This window comes from Cebus imitator, unplaced genomic scaffold (assembly GCF_001604975.1).
Source record: "Cebus imitator isolate Cc_AM_T3 unplaced genomic scaffold, Cebus_imitator-1.0 Scaffold450, whole genome shotgun sequence".
In the NCBI taxonomy this organism is placed as follows: domain Eukaryota; kingdom Metazoa; phylum Chordata; class Mammalia; order Primates; family Cebidae; genus Cebus; species Cebus imitator.
Window position 1 is genome coordinate 1,592,523 of NW_016107765.1, and position 26,060 is coordinate 1,618,582.

Consider the following 26,060-nt stretch of genomic DNA (forward strand, 5'->3'; position numbering starts at 1 on the left):
AAAAACATTACCATAGTCCCCTTTAAACAAAAAGAGGACTACGTCTTGCTTTCTTGTATATAAAAGCTCATCACATATTAGGGCCTTTTATAATGTTTCTCCCTATTCCTATAAATTTTGGATCTTGTGCCCACCTGATAAGTGCTAGAGACCAGAGAGAGAATATGTTCTCTCCTGGATCCATTAACCCCAGGGCTCCCACAGGCCAGGCAGCTGCTCATCTGATACGGAGCCCACTTGAACCTAAACTTCCACCAAAAAGGAAGAATCAAAACCCTGTCAGGTGCAGCTGTACACATTCTGGTGTCTATCGATCTTGTTACCACTGATCTGGGGGCTTTCACTGGTTTATGATCTAAAGGCCCAGACCCTCCAGGTAAGCCACTGTTTCAACCAAGTGCTGGGAACCACGTCGGCACAAGTAGGGATCTGCTTAGCAGGAGACCTCACATCCCAGAAGACACTGCCCAGCCCAGCAGCTCATGGCTGAAGATGACATGGCCCCAGCCACGGCCTCACCGTGGGAGATGACTTAGTCCCAGATATTAAAACCTCTGCCCTAGTGATGCCCATGGGCTGCCTCTTCTGAGGCACTAAGTGGGCATATGACATTTTTGTTCTTCTTCCTTTTAATATTGAGGAGTCCACTATGTTTCCTGGCCTCCCATCTGCTTAGCCCATGATCCTGACACATGCCCTGCTTTCTGCCAAAACATGGCTCCCTATACTCCCATGTCTAAATGAAAACTCTGGAAGAAGGACTACTTAAGGGAGTGTCTCGCTTTCCCAGGAGGGAACTGCCTCCTATCAGTCAACTCCTCAACCCCTGGGGGAGGAGCACCCACTCCCAGGGCCTTCTCCTACCGCCCCAGCTGGCTTTCCACGCGACCTCCTGTCCTGCGCCTCCATAGACACTCCCTCCCTGTGGTGACACATGAACACCACGAGTCTCTGCATATCCTTTACTGAACTATCACTGCACACCCCCAACCACACAACTGCCAGACCTGCCACCCCAAGCCGAGAAACACCGCAATATCACCAGACTCGTATGTTTAACACGTTAACAACTGCACCAAGAAATTGGTAGAGGCCCCCCAAAACTGCAGAACTATGTTCTTGACTAATGCCATATACATGAGAGCCTTAGCTATGGGCCAGCCTAAGGGACTCCTGTATTTCCGTGTGTGTTCCTCCTTTCTACTCTCAGAATAAAACGTTTTCTATGCTTTTTAAGGCAATGCCCTACTCTTTAAAAGTTTTTGCTTTCGAAAGTGACCTCAGTATCTCAAAACAGCAGAGGGACCAATTGTATTAGTTGTGATTTCTATATTTTATGATATTTTGACATCTCGGGGACCTCGCTGACCCAGGAGAAACCGCCCGTCCCAGGGCGAGTCAATTCTTAGACATAGCAAAGGGCTATCCTGGGAGCAAAGTAACCAATGCAGAGCCCATCCTCCAAACTGCCTTCTCTATCTGGCTCTTACAAACTAGGAGGCAGTATCTCCCACCCTGATCACCCAGGGCCAGGTACCAGATGGCTACAGACCACCCATATAGCCTAGAGTCTGAGTTGTTACTTAAATCAGTCAGTTTAAGCTGTGTGCCTGCCCTGCCTGTCCTGCAGAACAACACCGTAGAGGGTCTAAGCCATGCTCTCCCTCACTCCTGCTTCTGCCTGTCTCCAGTGCTTCCCCTCATGCCCTGGTGTGGTCTGCTGCCTCTCATTCTCTCGTGTCTACAGGAATTGTGAAGAACAGTAAACACTATCCATGGCATCCACCTCTCTGTGTCCTCATTCAGTCACCTTTATCAGACCTGGGTGCAAATTAGAGCTAACGTCCCCAACTTGGGGAAGTGCAATGGGCGCACTTCAACTTCTTCATTATTTCTGCTCTCCTAAAAGCTGAGAAACTGCTAAAAGGCTATTTGATGAAATTCAGCAGTTGAGAAGTAAAAGTCAAGGTGAGGCTGAAGTGGGGAGTTGTAAAGGGAAAAAGGCTTTCCCCGGGAGTCAGAGCCAGTGTGCCAAATGATGTGTCTCACCCTAGTAGAGAGGGGGTGATGCTGGCAAAGGGGTTCAGTTATCTCCCTGTGTGGGCGATGGCTCACACAGCTGATCTTTCCTATCCGGAGCTGGCTTCCCTGGGAATTAGGTTTTGGTGAACAACAGAATCAGAATGTGGCCTTCAGGAAGGTGTTGAAGGGGAAGAACTCCTTCCACTGGCTGCCACTGCTGTCTATGCTAAAAAGTGGGGCGATAGGGACCTCCCTACTCAACTTGATAGCCATACTGGGGAAAAATAAAACTTTGTGGTGTCAACTAAAAGAAATCACCCACATTTATTTTCTTCTAATTTGCTTCTAATTACCTTTCTTCTTCATATCTTTTGCACTCCTTCTTATTTGATAGACAGTATTTGAATTTTGAAGAGTAGCATTTACCCGAGTAATTTAAGTGGTGGGACACAAAAGAAGACAAGAAGGAGAATAAACAGATGGGTATTTTTTAAAGCACTTAAAAATTATAACAAATTCTATGTAACACAGGCAATGGATTATTGTGATGGTAACAACTGCCAATTTTCCAAAAAGGTTATAATACAGTGATGATGCCGCAGTTCACTGTAATTCTACCATCCATAAACTTCAGTTGTTCCTTGATTATTCAAAAGTCCTGTGGTAAGACTTGACATATGTTAAGAGTTGTATCATTTGTTAAATGGTCTTGGTGTTTTTTGTTTTTGAGGGGGAAGAGGTTTAAGTGCAAAAATGACACCTTTGTGACCCTATAAATGAGATAATACTATTGAATTTGGTATATGAATTGGTTAAGAATTATTGCGTTTCTATGGATAAACCTTAACATTTTAGGTAAACCTTAACATTTTAAATTCTCTTGAAAATTTAAAAAGTATCCTAACTTTCAATTCTGAAGATGAGGACACACACAGGAGATGGGATATGATAAAAAGGCCATGGTGCCTTTGGGATCTTACTTGCATTTCAAAGACACAGGCAGGTTTGGGCAATGAATGGAAAAATACCGAATAGCAGGTATTGTTCCTCAAGAAGAAAAATGACTCCCCCACTCTGCTATTACTCTTTTTTGCTTTTATTCCAATGTAACTAGAGCATGACTGTTGGAGCACTTTCAGTTCAATTAAGCTGGAATGTCCTGACTTTGAATGAGAAATTAAATTATTTTCTGAGAAATGCTTAGAATTGGCATCTCCCTGACAGAAAAGGGGCAGAAGGGGGCAGGCAGAGGAGGAAGCAGACGTTCTGCTTTGGCTTGACTGGCAGCAAACTGAAGCTGGGGGTTGTTTTGTTTTTCAGTTTGTAAAAGGAGGCTTCCTTCACGACATGACCATAGGACGCAGTCATCCTGACTCTGTTCCTGATGCATAATGTTTCTAAGTGCTCAGTAAGTACCAATCTACTCCCACGCTGCAGCATGTGGGGGTGGAATGCTGAAGAGAGAGAGCACGATGTGATCATAGTTAATTCCCTCTGGTATCAAAAAATAAAAGCATGTGTTGCTCTCATCTGCGTCATCGTTGTTGTTCAGGCTTTTATATAACAACATGCAGAATGAGAAGACCAGAAAGGCAGGCAGAATCATGAAGAAATAACTGAATAGTTCTGATTCTAAGAACTGTGTGACATGACATTTAAAGAGTGAGGAAGAGAAAGCAACAGGTTCCAAATGTTATAGCAAGTGTACCAAGTTAACTTTAGGAAGGCTCGTGGAGAAGCTGTGATCACATTGTGGTTATCTAGACACTTCCAAATGGAAATGGCGATGATAACTATTCGGCTGTGATATGAAGGTACAAAAAGATTTTCCAAAAGAGGAAGGCAGAGAATGGTCAATGCAGATCAATTTTCATAAACCACTTCTGGTTAAGGTCTTCTGGCATGTGAGCTGCATTTTGTTTCCTTTTAAATCATTGGGTTAGGTTATAATGCCTAAGAAAGTTGAATACTATTGTTAATGCATAAATTAATAAAATCTCTTAGAAATCACTTGGCCAAACTGCCATTAAACCATCTCAAGATGATAGTTGAGATTCACAATAAGTGAGGCACTTGAAACACTGGATTGGAAAAGACTTTCACATTTTCTCTTATAATTAAGTGACGCTGTTATTTTCTAACTCTCATGATAAGACTAAGTTTTATCTACTGAAAACTACAAGAAAAATTAATAATATTATAAAGTCTTTCTACTAAATGCTTGATGGATTGATAACCATCAACATTGTGTATTATGAGATATATATTTAAAAACTAAAACATCACATACAACTTCAATGAACAAAGCAAAACTTGCAGCTGTGATGTGCTCTTTAGTGGTTGTGACCCTCTGGTTAATAATGTCCACCTTGCAGATGAGGAAGCCAACTCAATGCACCAGCTGGTTAGGCCAGAGAGAACATATGAGTATCTCAGATTCAGTTATTCCAATCAATATCACCGATGTGCATTACAGGATGGAAGGTATAGTACTGTCCGTTAACAGATAACACATGGTCTGATCACTGTAAAACTTTCTTTCAAAAATATAATCTTAGGTTGGTGTTGGAGAAAAACCTGCTGAATATTTCCATCTCATACCGTCCATCCTCCCTTCGTATATTCTGATCTATTTTTCTGAAATAGACGGATTATCATGGTATGACAGATTGTTAATGTTTTTGTGTATTAATAAATGGATAGTAAACTGAATTTACTGATGGGTCTAATTTCTAATGCAAATCCCAGTAGAAAAGATGACTGTTTTCTAAATGCTTAGTAACCATTGGTCAATGAGACAAGGTTCTACTTTCAAGGCGTTCTTTGCACTTGGTGGTTTTACGTTTGACATCCCAATGTATATACAATTTTAACTCACTTTTGCTCACTTTATTGTGTGTAAATATATATATATATATATATATATATATATATATACACACACACATATATATATATCTCTCCTCAAGTGAACTATACTGTTCTTAGGTTTTTCTATATCCAAGGTACACTTTCTTATATTTTGACGTTCAATTGATTACAACATGCAATTTACAACACCTGGGACTACAACAGAACACTAAACACAGTTCTACCCGGTGGCTACTACTTCTTGGGTAAGGACTAGTTTGGGCTCCCACACTGAACAATGGGGTGATGATTCAATTTCACAGATAACTTCACAGCAACACACAAAGCCTAAGAGTCGTTTTAGTTAGCCTGTGATCTAAGAAATCCACTTCCAGATAAAAATGTGCTTCCTCCTATTGTCTAGACACTTAAGCATGCCTTTTCCACCTGGCAGAGCAAGATACTGACTGGGAAGGGAATCCTCCTTTCTAGTGAAACCTAAACCACATGTAAACCATCTGCGGGGTCCTGTGCTGTCAGTGAATTGCATTCCCCAAGCATCTGCCTCTAAGAGATTTTCTTAGGTTGTTTTTCAACTATGGGCTCCATTCAGATTTCAGGCTAACCTTGTACAAGGTCAGATCCCACCAGACACAGAATTGTCATTTTTGAGGAGGACTCAATATTTGGCAAGTGTTCCATTTTGGAACCTTATCCACAAGCACTTGACAAAGCACAATGAATGGACGGCTATTTGTCCATGCCTGACATTTATGAAAGTACGAGGGCTTCCAGAAACCTTAACAGAGAGAAAAAAAATCAATTATTTCTCTGCCTGGCATTAGCCAGCTCCTGCCGACTATTCATCTTACGCGTGATGATGACTAATATCCGTCGGATGGCAAGGAGCCGCTCTTTGAGTGAGGTCATGCCGAGGATGGCCAGCTGAGCCTTGCGCTCCAGGGGCAGCACAGCCAGGATCCACCAGGACCAGGCAGGGCCACTGGGATTACTCTGCAGAAGAGATGAGAAGAAAGCAGGATTAACACTGAAAATAAAAGCCTGTTCCCCACACAGTCTTGTGCTCCACCAACAGACACCTGGGCAAGAATTAAATGCCACCTTGTATTTTAGGGCTATTTCACAATTCATTCAGCTCTCAAAATATATAGTTCACTTTTATGGTACACATTTAAAGGTGGGAAACTCAAAAAAGGAAGAGCCTTCAAAGAGAAGCATCTTCCACGGCGAAATTCTATGAATTAGTTACTTCTCATCTCTCAAGCCTTCAGTTAAGAGTATATTCTGGTCAGAAGAGAAGACCACCATTTTTACCTTCACTTTCCAGTGTTCTGTGCTATTATTTTGTACGTCTTAAGCATGACATATAAAGCATAATATTATAAAGGCTAAAAGTATGTGTACACATTTGAGTGACATACTCGATGTGGCAAATGAGTGTATGTATGAAACATGTATATGTATGCATGCTATATGCCAGAGTTATCATAAATTAGATACATAAGAATTATTATGCTACCAAATAACCTTTATTTTACATAATCAAACAAGCACTTCTGAGTGCTAGGCAAAAACCGATCATAAATTGTTCTCAATATTCCTGGTATTAGAACCAAGATATCCAGGTCTTTTTGTTTCCAGGGTCTTGGATTCTTGACTCTTTTCCTCCTCCAAAAATGTGCAGGATGCCCAAGTTGCCTTAGTGTAGGGTGAGGTAGATTATACTGGAGGATTAGAAATAGCATTGTGGCCAAAGCTCACCAGGGGTAGCCCAAGTCACTGTGAGGAAGGCATCGACCTGCCCTTCAGAGGGAGAAAGGCACAGATGGAGAAAACAACCTTTTATATAAATTCACACTCTTTTTACCTCCTCATCTCACAGAGAAAGAAAAAAACTGAGTAGCATGCTTAACGGGAAGGACTCTAAATAAGAAAATTGATGTATTACCTAAAATCCCACTGTAGTCAGCAGAAAAATGGTCTCCCCCAAAGACTAATTCCTGAAACCTGTGAATATGGTACCTTATACAGCAAACGGACTTGGGGGATGTGATTAAGCTAAGGACTTTAGAATGGGGAGATTATCCTGATGGCCCAATGTGTTCAAATGGGGTCCTTTCTGGGCTGTGGTCAGAGGGACGTGTGGCTGTGGAAGAACAGTCAGAGAGAGGCCATGTTGCCAGCTCTGATAGAGAAAGGAAGTCAAGGAATACCACCAGCTTCTACAAGCCGCAAATGCAAGGAAGCAGACTCCCTCACAACCTCCACAGAGGAATGCACGCTGCCATCACCCTGATCACAGTCTGGCCTGCAGAACCAGGACTGGAAGGCAATAGATATGTGTTGTTTTAAGCCACCACGTTTGTGGTAATTTCTTACAGTAGTAGTAGGAAGCTAATGTACCGACCAAGTAGAGATTGATTAATTTGGTTAATAAACAAAAACTCCTAGGAAAAAGACTGACTTATATTCTAACGCAAGTCAGTCTAATCACCTTGCTTTCTGAATCTGAGTTTCAGGACACTGTAGAACAAAGGCTTACGCAAACAGGGCGAGCTAGGAAGGACTTGATGGCAATTTCTGGCATTTAAAGCATTATTCTGTGTTTGGAAAAGAAAGAATTCAGGCAGTGGGTAAAATATAGACATTCCAAGAGAGAGAAAAAAAGTTAAAATGGATGGGGAAAGACACAAAAGACATTTCACATCACCCTAAACGAGCTGGGAGCCAATCCCTGCCCCTACTGTCTTTGACAGCTGAGCAGTCATGTGCAGGTGGGAAGTATACACTCTCATGCACCATCTTAAACCAGCCCAGCCTGGCTCACCCATCTAAGGCAGAGGAGAGGGCCACCTAAGCTTAGAAATGCTCCACAAACCTGAAGCTCATTCATTGCTTAAAGAATCAGCTTCACCAAAAGCACTCGTAGGGAGCACTGGAGAAAGCCCATGACACCTGGGTAGCAGGGTACACAGAGGACAAGGAAGTCACACTTCTAATGTCAGAAGAATGATAGGATTTTCTCCTCACTTATCCAACATCCGTATACCAGGTGCAAGGCAATGCTATGTGCTGAACGTAGAGTGTTCGTGCCAATGCAATAATGTTACTACTTAAATTTTAAAATGTGAGTGAAAGAAGCAAAAGGCTACACAAGCTGACAGCCAAGCAGAATAAATTGATTGTTGTTAGAAAAGAAATTATGTTCTGTTAGAAAGCCGTTAAGCCTTTGTTGTTATGCTACATAAGTCATGTGCTACTACAGTAGGTGCTTCTTGGGGCTGTGAGTAGATGAGCTGGTTCATAAGCAGCCACACTAGGTACCCAGCATCATACTGCCAAGCACTCCACCAGAATCCCGGATCAGCACACTACAGCAGGAAATAATAGAATTATAAAGGAGAAAGGAGGGGATACCTGAGGCTCAGGTTCTCTCTCTGGCATCACCCCAAAATGACTTAAAATTTGTTCTCTCATGCGATCCTGGAGAGACGCAAACCAGGAAACAGCCTGTTGATGCACGGAGTCATGGAGAGCGGCAAGTTCTTCATATTCTGGACCCTCCACCTGATCGGGGAAAAGGCACAGCTCTGGGAACCATTCATGGTTACGCACACAACACAGTTAGTGACCTCTGCACCACCACTAAGTGGATTTGTGACATTTAGCACTTTAATAATTCATCAATTTCACAAAAATGGTACATGCTCAACATAGAAATTTGTATTTTTTTTGCATAATTGAAATCTATCAATTGTATCCTGATTTTTCTTTTCATACCATAAGTGCATGTTTCAGGTAATTTTTGAATATTTTTCAATGGCTGCATGCAATCATATATTTAAGATATACACCAATTTACTTAGCTATTCACATAAGTTATTTAGAATATTCTAGATTTTTATTTTTAAAAATAACACAGTAATATAAGCATTTATGAAAAATTGTGTTTTTTTTTTGACAAGGGAGGGAGGTATGATTTCCTTAGAATAGTTTCCTAGAGACCTTGACAGAATTATCAAGTCAAAGAGTGACATTTTAAAAACTGTATTCCATATCACCAAGCTATATTCCTGAAGGCTTGATAGGACAACACTGTACTTATGACATCGGGCTGGGCTGATGGACCCCAGCTTGCGGTCGGCAACAGCACCTTAGATGGACCAAGCTTGGCCTCTAGTCCCTATGTCACTATCAAGTCTGTCATTTAAGTTATGCCTCCATCCTGTTCGGGAACACCTGGAAGAGGAGGAAGGGCATGGAACTGGAAATCAGGGGGCCAGGGTTCATTCTGGCTTCATTACTGACTCTCATGTGTGAATTTAGCTAGTCTCAAAGCCTCATTAGGGCAGAGTTTTCTCATCTGTAAAACAGGAATAAACCATGAAGGTCCTTTCCTGTTATAAAATTCCAGTACTACAAAAACTATGGTGTGCTGAGAAATTATAATGTAATGCATATACTACCCTCAATTTGATTTACAGAATTCAAATATTCATATGTGACAGAGGATTTTCTTTTAAAAATAAGCTAAAGTTATTTCATGTTGTAGCTAAGTCCCCATTTTAAAATAAACACATACACTATTAAAAGCTGTCATCTCCAACAACAGCCAATAAACCCTGCCGTCAGGTCTATCAACCCAGGAGAGGGATCCTGAGAACTATCACTTTCAGCTATAGCTTTGAAACCCAACTTTCTGGTCCAGGCTGGGCTCTCTGCTCTGCTCCCCTGCACTGGGATGACCAGAATCAGCAGCTGGAGGAGGCACAGAGCTAGCGTCCTGGGTGTGACTCCATTCACAAATCCTAAGCGTACACCACTGTCCACAAAATGACTTCCAGTGTGATGTGGGGTGGCTACATACCCTCACTTCCGCATTTCCAAATGTCAACCAAAGAATTTAAAAGAGGGATACAATAATTCCAAGGATTTCCTCATTTTAAGTATTTTAAAATGTCTTGCTGCGGTATAATTTACAGACCGAAAAGTACATAGATCTTGTTTAGCTCGAAGAGTTTTCTCAACTGTATACACCAGTCTGACCATCACCCAAAACCAGACAGACACTTCCACTACCTAGAAGGATTCTTCAACACCACCCTCCCCAGTCAGTTACAAAGCCAACCCCACAAGCTTTTTCTGACTTCCATCCCCAGAGTTTAGTTTTGCCTGTTCCTGAACGTATACAGATGATGTCACACAGCACACGTTCGTCCTGCGTCTGGCTTCTCTCACTTAACGTCATGTCTATGAGAGTCATCCGTGCTGTTTCGTGCACCAGCAGTTCATTTCTTTTTATTGACAGGTAGAATTCCATTGCATGAATGTACCACAGTGTGTTTACTGACTCAACGGAGATCAGCACCTGGGTTGCTCCTGGTTTGGGGCTACTATTGAGTAAGACTACTATGGACATCCTTGTGCAAGTCTGTCAGAGAATCTCTCAAAACATTTTGCTAATTTGTCAAATTATATGTCCTGATATTTCTATTAGACACATAAAAAGTTCTTAAGGGTAATAAACTCAAGGCTTTTATATTTAGGTTTGAAAGGTATTTTTAAGTTGTAGATTTTTGTCACATTCTGAACTAACACCAACACAGAGAACAGGAATTGACAAATTGCTGTTCATGAGTCAGCCCATGCTCACCACCATGTTTCTGGAAATAACATTTAATGGAAAACCAGTCATGCTCATGCCTTTACACATTGTCTATGGCTGCTTTTACACTGTAAGGGCAGGACCGAGTAGCTTTGACAGAGACCATATGGCCTGCAGAGTCTAAAGTATTTATTATCTGGCCCTTTACAGAAAAAGTTTGCCAGCTCCAGGTTAGAACATCCAATAACAAATCACAAGCCTATTTTTCAATGTGCAGTTTTACATGCTCCATAAGTACAGTAAGGTCACTTTTTAAAAAAGGGATTTCTCTTCCAGCTCCCAACTCAGGTAAAAAACCACTGAGAAAATAAATGACTGCCAAAGGCAGTGGCTCATGCCTGTAGTCCTAGTGCTTTGGGAGGCCAACGTGGTAGGGCTGCTTGAGCCCAGGAGTTTGAGACCAGCCTGGGCAACACAGGGAGACTCTGTCTCAACAACAACAAAAAAATTTAAATTAGCCACGTGTGGTGGTGTGCATCTGTAGTCCCAGCTACTTAGGAAGCTAAAGCAGGAGGATCGCTTGAGCATGCGAGGTCAAGACTGCAGCGAGCCAAGATCATGCTGCTGTACTGCAGCCTGCACGACAGAAGGATACCTTGACTCAAAAATAAATAAGTAGGTAAATAAATAACTTAAGTGATGAATTAAGGGCTTAAGTAATATTGTCAATACAAGTTTGACAAAGCTTTCTTACAATGCAGAGGGAAACAAGAGGAGAGGACCGAACTCTATAAAAATATACCAGTACAGTTAGCCTTACCCTTTCATCTTCAAGATATTCAATGTCCGCTGTGTTATAGCCATCTCTGTGGCGGTGGTTTAGCACTCGGAACCGACTGATGCCAATTGCGTCTACAACGGAACTTCCATCAGGAAATGTTCTCACATCCTTAATCTCCAGCATGCACCCGTACTCTGAAAGCCTGGAACGATGGTTGGGAGAAATGATGGTGATTTTTAAAATGCAGGAGGCCTTTATTTTTCCCTGGATGAGAGTTTGCTTTTAAAAGGAATACAAAGCCACACAAAACAGTGTCTCCATATCAGACCAGCAAGGTTACTGTTGCTAAGAGACGTGCAGACAGTCGCTTCTGTTAGATTCTAAATATAGTGGTGATGGTGGCTGCAGAGGAAGGGCTCCAGGGGAGACAGGACTTGTACCTTAGCAGTTCCAATGGGCTAGTGTTTTGGGAAGGACCCAAGAGATGGGAAGAGACAAAATCTTAAATGTGGCTCCTCAGCTGCCTTGGCCAGGCACCATCAGGACCGCCCAGCTGGCACCATGCACACACTCGGCTTTCCAAAGCTCTCCCCAGCTCTTACCCACACTCTGATTGTTAACTATCACCCGTATACTAGTGATATTCTTATGCTACCACGTGCCAAGCACCACACAGAGCAATACATACAAATTCAAGCCCACACTTAAAATTTGATTCATCAGAAGTCAGTAAAGTGAAAAAATAAGCTATAGAAGTTCCGTGTGCACTGAGAATATAGAACACTGAAAAGAATGTGAAAAACAACAAGAAAAATCAGATAAACCACAAAACATGTCTCTCGAACCCATCAGAGATCGGAGGTTTCTCTGGGTAACCAAACAAAGATCCCACAGGGCAAGAGTAGAAAGAGCCCAGGAAGAGACATAAAAGTGTGTAGAAAGAATTCAGCTAATTTTTTTTTTTAAAACAAATTGCCAATGACCTGTGTGGGCTGGCATCAGAGTGTAGGTCCTTGAAGAGCTGCACTCACAAAGGGAGCGTGCATCACACACAGGCTCTTGTCCACAGATAAGAGGCTCCTTGGTGAGTCATGCCCTGCAGTGAGGCAGGCTTGGAGGAGCTGACGTTTATTTAGAAGGCTCTGCTGGTGCTGGTTGCTAGGGCAGCAAGCCCTCTTCCTTCAAAGGCACTCAGCTCCTCCTCCGTCATGCCTTTGCCCACAAGGTCTTCACCTCATTCCAATTCTGCCAGCTCTGCCCTCCCCAACCAAAGTGCGATAGAAAGCAGTCCCCAGCCACTGCCTTCATCTCCTTGCCTCCCTTACACTGCTCCATATCCCACCGTTTTATTAAAATGACTCCAAAAGAAGTCAGAGATGTCCTCTGAATTGCTCAAAGCACTGGACAGTCTCCTGTCTGACCCCTCTAAGGCACAACCCTGCAGACTGTTGCTGAGCCAATGCCTCTGCTCTCCTGCACCCTCTCTAACCAGCCCAGCCTCTTACACCCCTACCTCTGTCTGTCCCTCCCGCTCCATGCTACCCAGCCCAGGGTGGTGTCCTAAGCTATGTCTATTCTCATTCCGAAGCTCTCCCCAGATCTTACCCACATTCCAGTTGTAACTATCACCGTAATCTAGTGATATTCTCTCACTACCACGTGCCAAGCACCACACACAACAGTTTATAAAACATATGAATTCAAGCCCACAAAACACGGAGGCTCAGAGGAATTAACTTATCCAAGGCCACTGGGCGATTTAGAGCCGAAATGAGAACTCAAAACAGTGTGATTCTAAAGTCGTCATGGTAAGCAGCTTTACTATACCTCCCCCAAACTAATGAGCAGCAATGATTCCCAAGTTACAGGCCTGTACGTCAAACTGCCGCCTGGATGCCTCTACTTATATACTTAATAAAACTCACTCTTCCTGTTCACCTAACAGGATGATCTCATTCATAGCATGGTGAACCTGGAGGCGTCCTGAAGATCCCTCTTCAAGAGAGGACTTGCTGCCCCAGCAACCAGCAGAGGCCTCCAAATAAACGTCAGCTCCTCCAAGCCTGCCTCACTGCAGAGCATGACTAACCAAGGAGCCTCTTATCTGTGGACAAGAGCCTGTGTGTGATGCATGCTCCCTTTGTGAGTGCAGCTCTTCAGGGACCTACACTCTGATGCCAGCCTACACAAGGTCACCGGCAATTTGTTAAACAAAAAAAATTAGCTGAATTCTTCCTACACACTTTTATGTCTCTTCCTGGGCTCTTTCTACTCTTGCCCTGTGGGATCTTTGGTTACCCAGAGCAACCTCCAATCTCTGATGGGTTCAAGAAACAAATGTTCTGTGGTTTGTCTGCTTTTTCTTGTTGTTTGGATAGGAATAACATTCTTTTCAGAGTTCTATATTCTCAGTGCACGTGGAACTCTTATAGCTTATTTTTTCACTTTACTGACGTTTGATTAATCAAATTTTAATATATTCTAATTTATTAATCTCTTTTTCTATTGTGTATTCTCAGTACCTTGTATGAGAATCTTTCCCCATTCCTAATTATAAGGTGATCCCCAATATTTCCTCTTAAATATTTTTATATTTTGTTTTTCACATTAGGAATGTAAATGTGTTATTTTTCATTTATGGTATAAGGTAAAGTTTTTTCCCCCCCATCTTATTTGGACTACCCACTAATTTTCTGGGTACCCTTTATTGACTAATTTGTCTTTTCTCATAAAAGTGCCTGTGAACATGGCGTCCACATATGAGTGGGCCTGTTTTGGATCTCTACATTATTGTTTCATTGGTCTACTTACTACCTACTGTTTGTAAACTTGACACTATAGGAGTGTTCGCCCGTTTGCTCAGCCATATCTAGGCTTGGTGTTTTGCTTTTCCATACTGATTCTAAGGTCAGCTTGAGCAAGTCCATGAAGAAGCCCCCTGGGGATATTAATGGGAATTACTCTGGATTTGTGGAACTGCATAGATATGGCATCTCCATGACATTGAGTCTGTCACCAATGGACGTGGCATTTCTTTCCATTGATTCAGAACTTCTTGAACATCTTTCAATAAAGTTTCAGAATTTTCTCCACAAAGATCCTACATATATTTTAAAACGATCTGTCCTTAGGTACTTATGGTAGAAAATTCTGAGTGGTCCTAAAAATGCACTCTCCTCTTCTTCCTGGGCACATGGGTGGACTATATTTGCCAGGCTCCTTTGCAGCAGGTGTGAACAGAAGGTGGCTCCCTTTCTTTACAGTCCTTTAAGGGCATGTGCATCTCCTCCACAGCTAGCACTTGGAGGCAGTGACCTCATCATGATCATGTAGGGCTGACAAGTTCCTAAGGGATGGGAGGGTCCTGAGTCCCCAAATCAGTCCACAGAGAGGAACAACCTGCTGGCTTGCAATATTCTCCCTTGACATAGACATGAAGTGAGAGGAAGTGAAAACCACGTGTAGTGTGTTTTTATAAGACTGAAAATGATTTGGCTGTAGAGACGGGGAAAAATCTTTGTAAAGGATGTAAAAATTTTTCATTTTAGAAATTTTTTGTAGAGATGGGGTCTTCCTATGCTGCCTAGGCTGGTCTCCAACTTCTGGGCTCAAGTAATTCTCCTACCTCAGCCTCTCAAAGTGCTGGGATTACAAGCATGGGCCACCGAGCCCAGCTGTAATTTTTCTAGACCTCAAAAGTTGGACTAGATTTGTTTGTATATAGATGGGGATAAAGAAACTTGCAGGCAGAGGGAAGCATGGATGTGTGGAAGCATGAGCTGTCACAAGAGAAGGGCAGGCAGCATGGCAGGGGACTAGCGGGTGTGACGTTGAAAGGAAGAGGTGGGCAGTGAGGGATGGGACCGCATTATGCGCAGCCTTGAACTTGGACTTCGTTACGTAATAGGAGTCACTGGAGGTTTTCAAGCATCAGCCTAAATCATTCTGCAAGAAAGATGACAAACAATGCCCTTAATTAGGACCCTTTGAATGCCGACAGTTCTTACCCTGCGTGCTCAGCAGATAAACACATGCCAAATCGCCTGGTGCCCGTTTCCATGCATCTTCTTATCATAAGCCGATAGCGGGGCTCAAAGACATGGAGTGGACATGGGACCGTGGGGAAGGCCATGGCACACACAAAGATGGGGACGTCTCTGGTCAGACTGCAGGGCAAGGGGACACGTTATCTCAGATGTATGAGCTGTTAGATCAGAGGGTAGTACTGGCCGCCAAAATAGCAAACACTCAACCTCAGTTCTCCCCGCTACAAAACAAAACCCTCAGGTTAAGAGGGACAAGAAAGCCAAGGACCACAGCCTGTGAACATTCTCTGCTCACCTAGGTTTCCTGACAAATCTGTTTTATTTAATTAGAGAAAAGGGAACATGCTGAATTATATTACTTTGCTTGGAAAAGTTACAGCTTTTGAGCACTCTAAAAAAATTCTGATAAAAGCAAAAACTACATAATAGTCAAAGGCAATGAGTTTTAAATAGCAGAGTGGAAGAGTGATAAGATCTCTACAAAAACATAAAACTTCCACCATTTTAAATGATGAAAACTGTCAAACCTGTTGTGATTCGCAATCCTGGGCCTTGCTTCCCACTCTACTTTTTAAAATTGTGCTTCACTTCACTCCACTTTGCAGATATTACATTAAAACATTTTTTGAGGTAAAATATACATATATAGTCTACCATCCTTAAGTGTACAGTTCATCGGTAACAAATACATTTATATTCTTTTGTTTATTTCTAACAATTATTTTGATATAGAGAAAGGGTCTTGCTATATTTCCCAGCTTGGTCTTCAACTCCTAAGGCTCAAGCAATCCTCCTGACTTGACCTCCCAAAATGTTAGGATTACAGGCATGAGCCACTGTGCCCAGCCTTCTCTGCTTTCTAAATCCTGAAAAATTCAGTATCACTTACTTATATACATAAAGCAACTATGTAATTTTGTTAAAACACTTTAAAAATATCTTATAAAAAATTTCTTATAACTTCTTGCAATTACATTTCCAAAAATATTTTGCAATTAACATTTTTTTCCACCTACAGACCAAAAGAGTTCCCGGCCATGAAAAGGAAACCTGAGGTAAAGTTGAGGTTGACAAAGTTCAGTCTGAACCTAAGACCAAGGACATACGTGAGCACTTACTTTGACAGTTCCGACATTTCTTCATCATAAATTCTCTTCCTGTCAGACAATTCATCCGACAAATACCGAATTATTAATTCTTCAGCCAGAGCAGTTATATTAAAGTTTCTGCTTGCCAATAGCTGTAATAAAACAACAACAAAAAAGTCAAATGATACCGTATGGTAATTGACGCTAAAGGACCAAGTTTCCCAGTCGAATGGTGAACAAGGAGGTGGCGGATGGGATCTCTGAGCAGGTAAGGAGGAGCAGAGTGGAGAGGGAGGAGGGCCAGCTGTGCCAGGAGCAGGGGCAGCCCCTCCACTGTGAGAGGTGGTGTTCACCTGGACGAAGGATGAGGCAACTCAATCTTGACAGCATCTACATTTTCAGCCAAGTGCCATGATATTAATGAGAGGGGAGGAAGTGAAGTAGGGCATGCTGGGAGAGGAGAGACATATGCAATGATCAGCTTGGAGAGTAAAGAACTGGAACTACTAGAGAAAGAATGTAAGAATCATTACTGATGTTTTAAGTCTAAGACTTAAAATCGTTCATCTAAACTGACACCAATCTTCCCAATGCTGTGTTTTTTTCTAGCTTCGTTGTGTTACTTAGGATGCATGCAAACGGTAAAGGTTGACGTTTTTGGGATTGAGAAAGGGAGTAAGGGACCATGGATTAAAGCTGGATGTGAAGGGAAGGTGGGAGGAGACTAAACCAGGAAGTGCTACGATTCGTGGGTTGCAGGGCCACAATGTGGCTGAACTACTACCCTGTATGTGTGCATGCGTGCATGTGCATGCGTGCATGTGCACACGCATGTGTGGACACACAGAGTAGTAGTTCGGTAGGTTGCACTGTTTTATTGCAGGCATGTATACTAGCATATAGTAGCTCTTTTCATTGACATTCTGATACACATCAGGTGCTGTTGCAGGTGCATTATTAGTCCTGAAAACAGTATAATGCTACAGTTGTTCTCTCCACTGCGCTCATAAAGCTGTGATTCAGAAAGGGTAAGGGTGAGTGCTGAGCCACCATGGCATATGAGGACCCCAGGCCTGGCAGGTTTCAGGGCTCTGCTCTTTGATGGCCTGCTGCATTTATGGGCTTGGGATGGCACCACGTATTTCCAACACACCTTGGCTGGGGGAGTCCTTCGAATCCTGCCAGGTTTCCCTGTAGCTGGTGTGACACAAACTAAATGTATTGCTGTGACTGAGAGCCAGGAGTTCAAACTTTGGAAAGGCCTATGTTTGGGAGCCGCTATTGCAGGTTAACTGGTAGAGAAACATGCCATCATCTAATTCACAAAACTGCCTCATAATTGTCATTATAAATGGTTTATGATGTCCTTTCATTGAAGAGTAATACAACAAAACATGCTCTACTTGGCACGATGCTAACCACTTCTGTAGATTCATATATAAATGATGATTCAGGTCCCTGGTAGTGTATGCAAAGGTGTCTATGAGCATGATGTGATTTCTGCAATGAAGAAAGACAAAATGATAATTTTGGATTTTATTTCATTTTATAGTATTCTAATCTCTGGAACATTAGTAATCCATGTATAGTTTGCATATAATCATTCATTCATTCACTGATTCATTCATTATTCAACAGAGACTTCAAGAGTCTCTGGTGTATGTGCCAGTCCCTGTAAATACAGGGAAAACGGGTCACAGGAAGTCTCAGTATTTAAGCAGCTTCTATTCTAGTGCTGACTTCCAGATACTGCATCTTCACTCGGCCTCCTACAAGGCAGCACTGAAACGGAAGTGAGTTAGGTCTGTGTTGTAAATAGGGCTCACACAGACATGCATTTTATTCTTGTAAGAACAGATGAGCCTATTCTGGCCCAGGCAGGCACCAGAACAAGAGGCAATGGGTCTGAGGCATCTACTAGCAAGAAGAGACAGCAAACACCAGGAGGAGGACTGCGCAGGAGCTGCCAAAGAAATAGCTCTTCAAACTCAGACACAGCCACCACTGTGACGCAAAGCACACAGCACAGTCACTGATGTTCATGAGAGCTCTGAAGAATTTAGAAAGATTCAGTATGCATGCAATTTAATAAAGTATGTACATATAATGTTTTAGAAAAATGTTTTCAATGGTAACTAGTTATTTTAATCTTTTGGCAGTGAATTTTTTTTTTTAGAGACAGGTTCTTGCTATGTTGCCCAGGCTGGAGTGCAGTGGCTATTCACAGGCACGATCCCACTACTGATCAGCAAGGGAGTTCTGACCTGCTTCATTTCCGACCTGGGCTGGTTCACCCCTCCTTAGGCAACCTGGTGGTTCCCCCACTCCCAGGAGGTCACCATATTGACGCCGAACTTGGTGCAGACACCCAATCGGCATAGTGCATTACAGCCCAGAACTCTTGGGCTCAAGCGATCCCCCCACCTCAGCCTCCTGAGTAGCTGGGACTACAGGCATGCACCACCGTGCCCAGCAGTAAATTTTTTTATTGTACTTTAAGTTCTGGGGTACATGTGCAGATCATGCAGGATTGTTGCATAGGTACATACATGGCAAGGTGGTTTGCTGTTTTGGCAGTAAATTTTAAAGGTTATAATTATTTAAAACTTCACTTAAGTATAATATCTCCTCTTATCACATCAGATTTAAAAATAAGTATTACTGTACATTTGTATAAAGAAAAAACCTTTATCCTACATAAAATGCATTCAATAAGTTTAATCTCTGGAAAGTAATTAAGGCAAATATTATCAGTCACATTTAATGAATGAAAAACAAAGGAAGACACTCCCCACCCCCATAAGATGTTGAATGACTTGCTTCATATAAAGTTAGTGGCACTAATGGAACCATAGCCCAATACAGCTGATAAGAATTTGCTATTTCAGAAATTGATCAGAGGTCTTCAGCTTTTAAATATTCTTCGTTGTATTTGCCACACCTAATGTAAACAGATTTAATAGTTTATATTAGGGCTAAATATCATTAAAAACCTTCCCCATGGAACCTGAATTTTACTGATTTTGATTTTAGGTCAAAGACAATAATAATTGACAATTGGTAAAAGCTCTAAGGGGACTTACCAGTGGTCAGAAATGATCAAGCCTTCAATCCCATGAAAAACTCTCAAGATGAAAATGAGAATTTCTGGAACACATTAACTGTACATGACAATGTCTCAACCATTTACAATGAACAGTGATGTAAGGACTCAATAATACTAGCTATTTTCAATCTATCTCAACTAAAATTTATACCTAAAAATTTCCTTAAATTTTAGCAATTTCTGCATGTAAACAAACCTTCCTTGTGTATTTCTTGATTAATCAAAGAGATGAGAAAAGACCTATCTTTGACTGGAGAAACCTCTTTCTTTAACAGTTGGGTGGGAAATGCAACGCAAGACAGGGAATATGCGTCTACCAAGGGATGAGAGGAGGAACTGTCTTGTCATTTCCTAAAATGTACTTACTTCCGAAAGTTTGTCTTTGCACAATGGACACTGTGGGGAATGGTCAAGGCAGCGCTCAAGGCATTTTAGGCAAAATGTGTGTCCACAGGGCGTAGTGACAGGTTCAAAGAGCAACCTGGAAGAAAATATCTGTTTTCAGCAAGAAATGTCCAGGACAGATTTTCAAATCATGGATTTGTTTTAGAAGGATTCCTCATGCAATTCCATTACTGTTCTAGAAATCACTTGCATGTACTTCCATTTTTACATCTTCTTTATCAAATCTTTAGAAAATAAATCAATTATTACTGAGCTCTACATAGTTTCCCCAATAACAAAAAGCCCATTACACTTTGGTACACATTTCAGAAATGCTGAAGTTTGAACGAGTTGCATGGAATCTGTATCATCCTACCTCATGCAGAGGGCACACTCAAAGTCAGTCACATCAAGCGAGAGCCACTGACTTTCTTCCATATCAGAGTTCAGGCTTCTTTGAGGTGAGAAATCTGAACGTGAAAAAATTTAGAACGCTGTAATTAACACCTAAGCATCTGAACAACAGCAAGCAAGAAATGTATTTCCTCTGGACAAAATGGACTGTATCAATGTAACAAATCACGCTGGCCAGAAATAGTTCCTGTCCAGTTAACAGCATACAGCAATTATTTATCTAGATGATAAACGTGAATAGAATTTACAATTATAGCTAAATTTTCTCTGTTATTTTTGACTATGAAGTCTTTGCTGTGTAAAACATCTAAAATGCTCTATAATCTTAGAGCTGATATAATCATTTAATTACTAATATTAAATGGTACAGAATTTTTAAAAATATATTGAATACTAGCTAACATTCTATCACTTTGGAGTCACAGAACTGCCTGATGAAAATAATTCACTGACCTTTCTTGGGAATTTTTCCAGGGGCGTTCAGGTCAGGTGCAACCTCCATGTCATCTGGAAACTGTCCCTTTAAGCCAGCGTTGGGTGCTGTCGGAAGGATGCTTTCTAACACCTTTTTATCCTCTTCAAAGTGCAGACCCAGTATGAAATATAGAACTACGGAATTGGTATTTCCAAGCATATCAGATTTCTCAGATGAATTCTGGTTAAGTAGGAAAAAAAGAAATCCTGAATATTAAAGAAATCATAACATAAGAGAAAAAGAATTCAGTAGCCTGTACTAGAAATATTTGGGAAAAAAAAAGGGCTTACATTCTTCTTGCATAATTGGTTTCATCTATTAATTTCTAGGATGAGCTTTATTCTTTTCACAGTAAAATACAGGATAATTTCTTCCTGAGCCAAGGCAAGTGAAAAGTTATCTTCATATGCAATCTATTTATCTACACACACACACACACACACACACACACACACACACACACACACAAACACTCATATACAGTATCATATTCAAATCATCCCTTTTCTTTATTTTCTCCAAGCCAAGATAACTTCAAGTCTCCTGTCGTTGTGGGTGATTTGGTGGTGTTCTAAAGCTTCTTTGAATCTTTAATCACTTTCATTACTTCCATAGACTGTGTGTAAAAGCTCCAACTCCCAGGTTGAGGAGCTACAGCTGGTCTTGAGAAATATGTCTAACTAACACAACGCCATAATGTGTGAACAATCTGTAGACTGTTTAAAATGAAGCAATTACATAAACCTTAATCAAGAGAATCTTGACAAACACATGCACTTCATACCTCAGAGCTCCCTGCGTCACCGTCTTCCGGCTGAGACTGGGCATTCACCTGGCTGTGACCTTGGGCCTCTAATCTACTTTGGATGGAAGATGTTAAATTCTCATGCACACTTTCTGCAGCTGAAAACAGCACTTCACACATTACCTATAAAATTGCCAAGAAAAGAAAACATACCTTAAAATATTTTTGTAAAAAATAGTATGTCTTACAGATTCCAAGAAAACTATGAGGCTAAATAAGCCTAAAATGTTGAAAAGAATAATTTATCTGCCAACCTTTTAAAAAACAAACATTTTGAAACCAGAGTCAATGTTTTAAGTATTTTAGCTTCCAATCCCTTTCCATCTTACACTTCCCAATGACAAAATGATAGTATTACCACTTCCTTCTGGCTGGTCCTTACACATCTGCTATATAAAGTCTCCCCTAAAAGCCACACAGATAACAGAGAAAGAGGATGTAAAGATTGTTGGGGCCTTGAATTAAATCTAAGCTGTGATCACCCACAGGACTGAGGTCACTCTACATAACTGCTCTATTTATGAGAACCAAAAAAGCCACCTCATAAAGAACTTTGAAGGAAAAAGGGAGGGAAAGGCCATAATTCTGGTTCAAGAACCAGGGAGTGGCATTCGTTGGCGCAGGGCAAGGGTGGACAGTGATGGCCAGTTAGGCATTCTAGCTGACACCCAATTCTAGTGGACACTCACATGGTCGTGTCAAACCTCATGGCCTCAGCTGCATCCAAGGCTTGAGAAAAGCAGAAAGGAGTGACTGAAAGCTAAACAAAGACTCCTCCCACTCTCCACTGTTCCTCGTGGTTCAAGGTGGGTACACTAGAATCCATGGCTCTGTAGCAATGCGTACCAGCACTCTTAGCAGCGACATTAAGGTCCTCAGTGCCAGTTCTGAGAGCCTCAGCAAAGCTGCTGGTGATGGAGCACATTCCATGTGCTGCTGGTTGACATTCCATGTCAACAGGCTAACACTGTTTTTGGTACTGTCTGTGATACAATATATCTATCAGCCATAGAATGCCCAGGGGAAAACACCATGTCTGAAAAAGCTCCAGGCAGACAACACCCACAAGACCTAAACCCTCGACCAGGAACCTTGGTGAATATGCTTAATCTCTTTGAGCTTGGGCTGACTTTCTCAGAAAAAGGTCATGGAATTAGTTGAGGCATGTTTTAAGATTCTTAGGAAGTTTGCATACAGGACAAAGCAGGCAGAGATAGCCGAATAGCAGGCTGAAGATGCAGTATTATTTTGACAGGTTGAAATGATGTTCAAAAACCAATGAGTGACACTGGTCAACTGAACAACTGTCAGGACAACTGAACAGGACTAACACCAATTTGCCAATCAAGTGCAAAAGAGAAGATAAAAAACAACATTGCTAGAAAGTTCTTCTTTTAAAAAAAAAAGATGATCTAGGTATTTAGAAATAAACATGACCCCTAATTTGAACACAAGGGAAGGTAAAATTTCACCAAATGTGGCTGTCACGTGTAGATGCTAAAATATAGGGTACATCAGAATGCATCCAGAAGAGGAAATCTTAAAAACCCCATTCTGTGAGAAAAGAATGTTTGACCCACATGGTGATGTTAAGACAAAGACAATTGCTGTTCTCAAATATTTAATGTGGGTTGAATTGTACAAGGAAGAACTGATTCATTTTCTGTTGCTCCAGAGAAAAGAACTGGACAGGTAAGTAAAAATTACAGGGTAAGTATATGGTAGAAGTTGACAATATACAGCGTCAAAACAGGGAAGTACAAACATAAAAACAAAAACTCCTGGTCATTGGAAGTGCTAAGTAAATATCAGGTAACAATCGTATAGACTTTTTAACAGAATAGATTTTTATATTCAGTGTGACTGGATGATGGGTAAAAATTACAAGTCACCCTATAAAGCCAAGTTGATATATTTTACATATATCAACTCAGCTTTATAAGACATAATGTCTTTCATAAGGCTCTCACACAAACTACATAATACATGAAACTACAAACTCTAGGACAAAATACTTTGCCCCCTAGCCTCACACAGCAACCTTGCCTTGCCTAACATGTGTCATTACATCAACAGAATTAAGGTATGTTTATGCTGTCTCATGAAACACTCTAACCAGGGACAAAACATAATGTTTGCCTAGAAGTGATCCAATGCATGAACTTTATAATTACTACCATGTATTCTGTAACACATTGTCATGAGCATTCAGAAATATATTTCTTGTTTATTTCACATGCAAGGGTTACTCAGCATGAACATGAAGGCTATAAATAAGGCCTGAAGGAGAAAGTCCTTTAACAGAACTCATACCTTCTGTGCTTCTTTCTTCACAGCGTTACATTCAGGATTTAGAGCAAGGCAGTAGAGAAATTCCTTTAACACTTCCTTACTTCTTCCCAATCCAGAAAGAGCTTGAGCTTTTACATGATGTCCCTAGATTCAACCAAGACAAAGTATGCATTTTTAAAACCTAGCACGATTACATACTTGAATACAAACTTCCCTGAACAAATTTATTATAATAACTTGTTTTATTTTCACACTAAGTAGAATAAACAAAACCCACCAAGGATGACTCTATTGCTACTGTAACTCACTACCCTGGAAACTCAGCAAACTTCAGTAGCTCATAAATACAATCTACAGTCAGAACACAGGAGTTAACATACCTAAAATGTACTGCACAAAGGAGTTCTAAGGGACGTGCTAAGAGGAAACTGGCTATCAACTTTAAATTCATTCAGCAAGTACAGGTCACTATCATCTTCCTACCTTCCAGGAGTTTACAGTCTCATGAACCAAGACAGACATGACTAAAGACAATTACAATACAAAGCATAATATACTAAGTGCCACAATAAAAATAAACAAAATACAATATGGGTCAGTAATTTCCCATGGCATTTGCTTTTCAACTTATGAATGCAATATTTTCTCAAATCTGTAAAAATACTATTTTTTTGTTTTCTACTGGTTTACATATAGTTGAAAGACCTTCTCTTAGCACTTTGAATATGCTGTTTCAATGTCAACCAGCTTCCACAATTTCAGATGACATGGCAACCATCAATATTATTTCCTTGTATGTCATTTTGCTCATTCTCATTTCATGTCATTTTTCTTTACTGCTTTCAAGGCTTTCTTTTTATCTTTGGCTTACAGCATAGCCATTTGATTACGATTAGAATGTATCAATGCTTATAACTTGAGTTAACCTTCTTGGAGCTGAAATTAATGTTTCCCACTAAGTCTGGAAACTTTTCACCCATTATTTCTTCATTTTTTTTCTTGCCAAACATTTTCTGTCTTCTTATGGGATTCCAATGGCACATATATTGTGCCACTTCATATTATTCCACAAGTTCCCAAGATTCTTTTCATTTTTCTTTAATCTTTTTTCTTTCTGTTCTTTGCATCAAATAATTTCTGTTTCTACAGATCTATCTTTAATTTCACTGATCATTTTGCCATGTATAATGTGCTATTGGGCCTACCTAGAAATTTTAAATTTCAGCATGGATAATTTTTATGATTTCAGTATTGATAATTTTTATCTCTAGAATTTCCTTTTTGTTAAAAGACGGGGTCTCACTGTGTTGCCCAGGCTGGAATGCAGTAGCATGATCAGATCTCCTTGTGACCTTTAACTCCTGGGTTCAAACAATCCGCCTCAGCCTCCTGAGTAGCTCAGACTACAGGCACATGCAACCCTAACTGGCTAATTTTTAAATTTTTGTAGAGATGTAATCTTATGATGTTTCCCAGGCTGGTCTTGAACTCCTAACCTCAAGTGATCCTCCTGCCTCAGCCTCCCAAAGCATTGGGCATACATGCATGAGCCATGACACCCAGTCAGAATTTCCATTTTTTATAGTTTCAATTTCCCTGTTGAGATTGCTCTTAATCTCAATCAAAGATAATATATTCTCCTTCAGTTCTTTGTATGCAATTTAATACTTTGAACTTATTCATAATAGCTACTTCAAAGTCTCTTTGTGGAAAATATAATATCTGTGCCCACTCAGAGACAATTTTAATTGGCCGTTCTTTATCCCAAGTACAGGTCAACATTTTCTGTTTCTTTACATGGCAAGCATTTCTGGCTGAAACTAGACTCTGCACAAAACATGTTGCATCAACCTCTGCATTTTGTGGTACTCTTTTGAGAATTCTGGGTTTTTGTTTTAATAGGTAGTTAACCTTGCTGGATTCCACTGTGACCTGTTATCTCCTTCACTGTACAGAGCTGGGAAATCTCTGCTCTGTTAATATGCTATTCCACAGCTCCTTTATTTTTATTTTTTATTTCGGACTGAGCCTTGCTCTGTTGCTCAGGCTGGAGTGCAGTGGCACGATCTTAACTCATGCCAACCTCTGCCACCCAGGCTCAAGTGATTCTCCTGCCCCAGTCTCCCGAGTAGCTGGGACTACAGGTGCCTGCCACCACGCCCGGCTAATTT

The 26,060-nt window shown here is 41.0% G+C and overlaps 1 protein-coding gene across 1 annotated transcript in view; it reads right to left on the bottom strand.

The window, feature by feature from the left end:
* Positions 1-3,341: 3,341 nt before the first annotated feature.
* Positions 3,342-26,060, bottom strand: part of LONRF2 (LON peptidase N-terminal domain and ring finger 2) — a 39,585-nt gene continuing 16,866 nt past the window's right edge. The window contains exons 3-12 of the mRNA XM_017511728.2: positions 23,911-24,033; positions 21,577-21,720; positions 20,771-20,972; positions 20,280-20,373; positions 19,886-20,000; positions 16,444-16,565; positions 15,287-15,445; positions 11,319-11,481; positions 8,311-8,460; positions 3,342-5,886 (exon numbers count right to left, since the gene is read on the bottom strand). Of these exons, the coding sequence (XP_017367217.1) occupies positions 5,692-5,886; positions 8,311-8,460; positions 11,319-11,481; positions 15,287-15,445; positions 16,444-16,565; positions 19,886-20,000; positions 20,280-20,373; positions 20,771-20,972; positions 21,577-21,720; positions 23,911-24,033 (1,467 nt within the window). The 3' untranslated portion in view covers positions 3,342-5,691. The remainder of the gene's footprint in view (positions 5,887-8,310; positions 8,461-11,318; positions 11,482-15,286; positions 15,446-16,443; positions 16,566-19,885; positions 20,001-20,279; positions 20,374-20,770; positions 20,973-21,576; positions 21,721-23,910; positions 24,034-26,060) is intronic.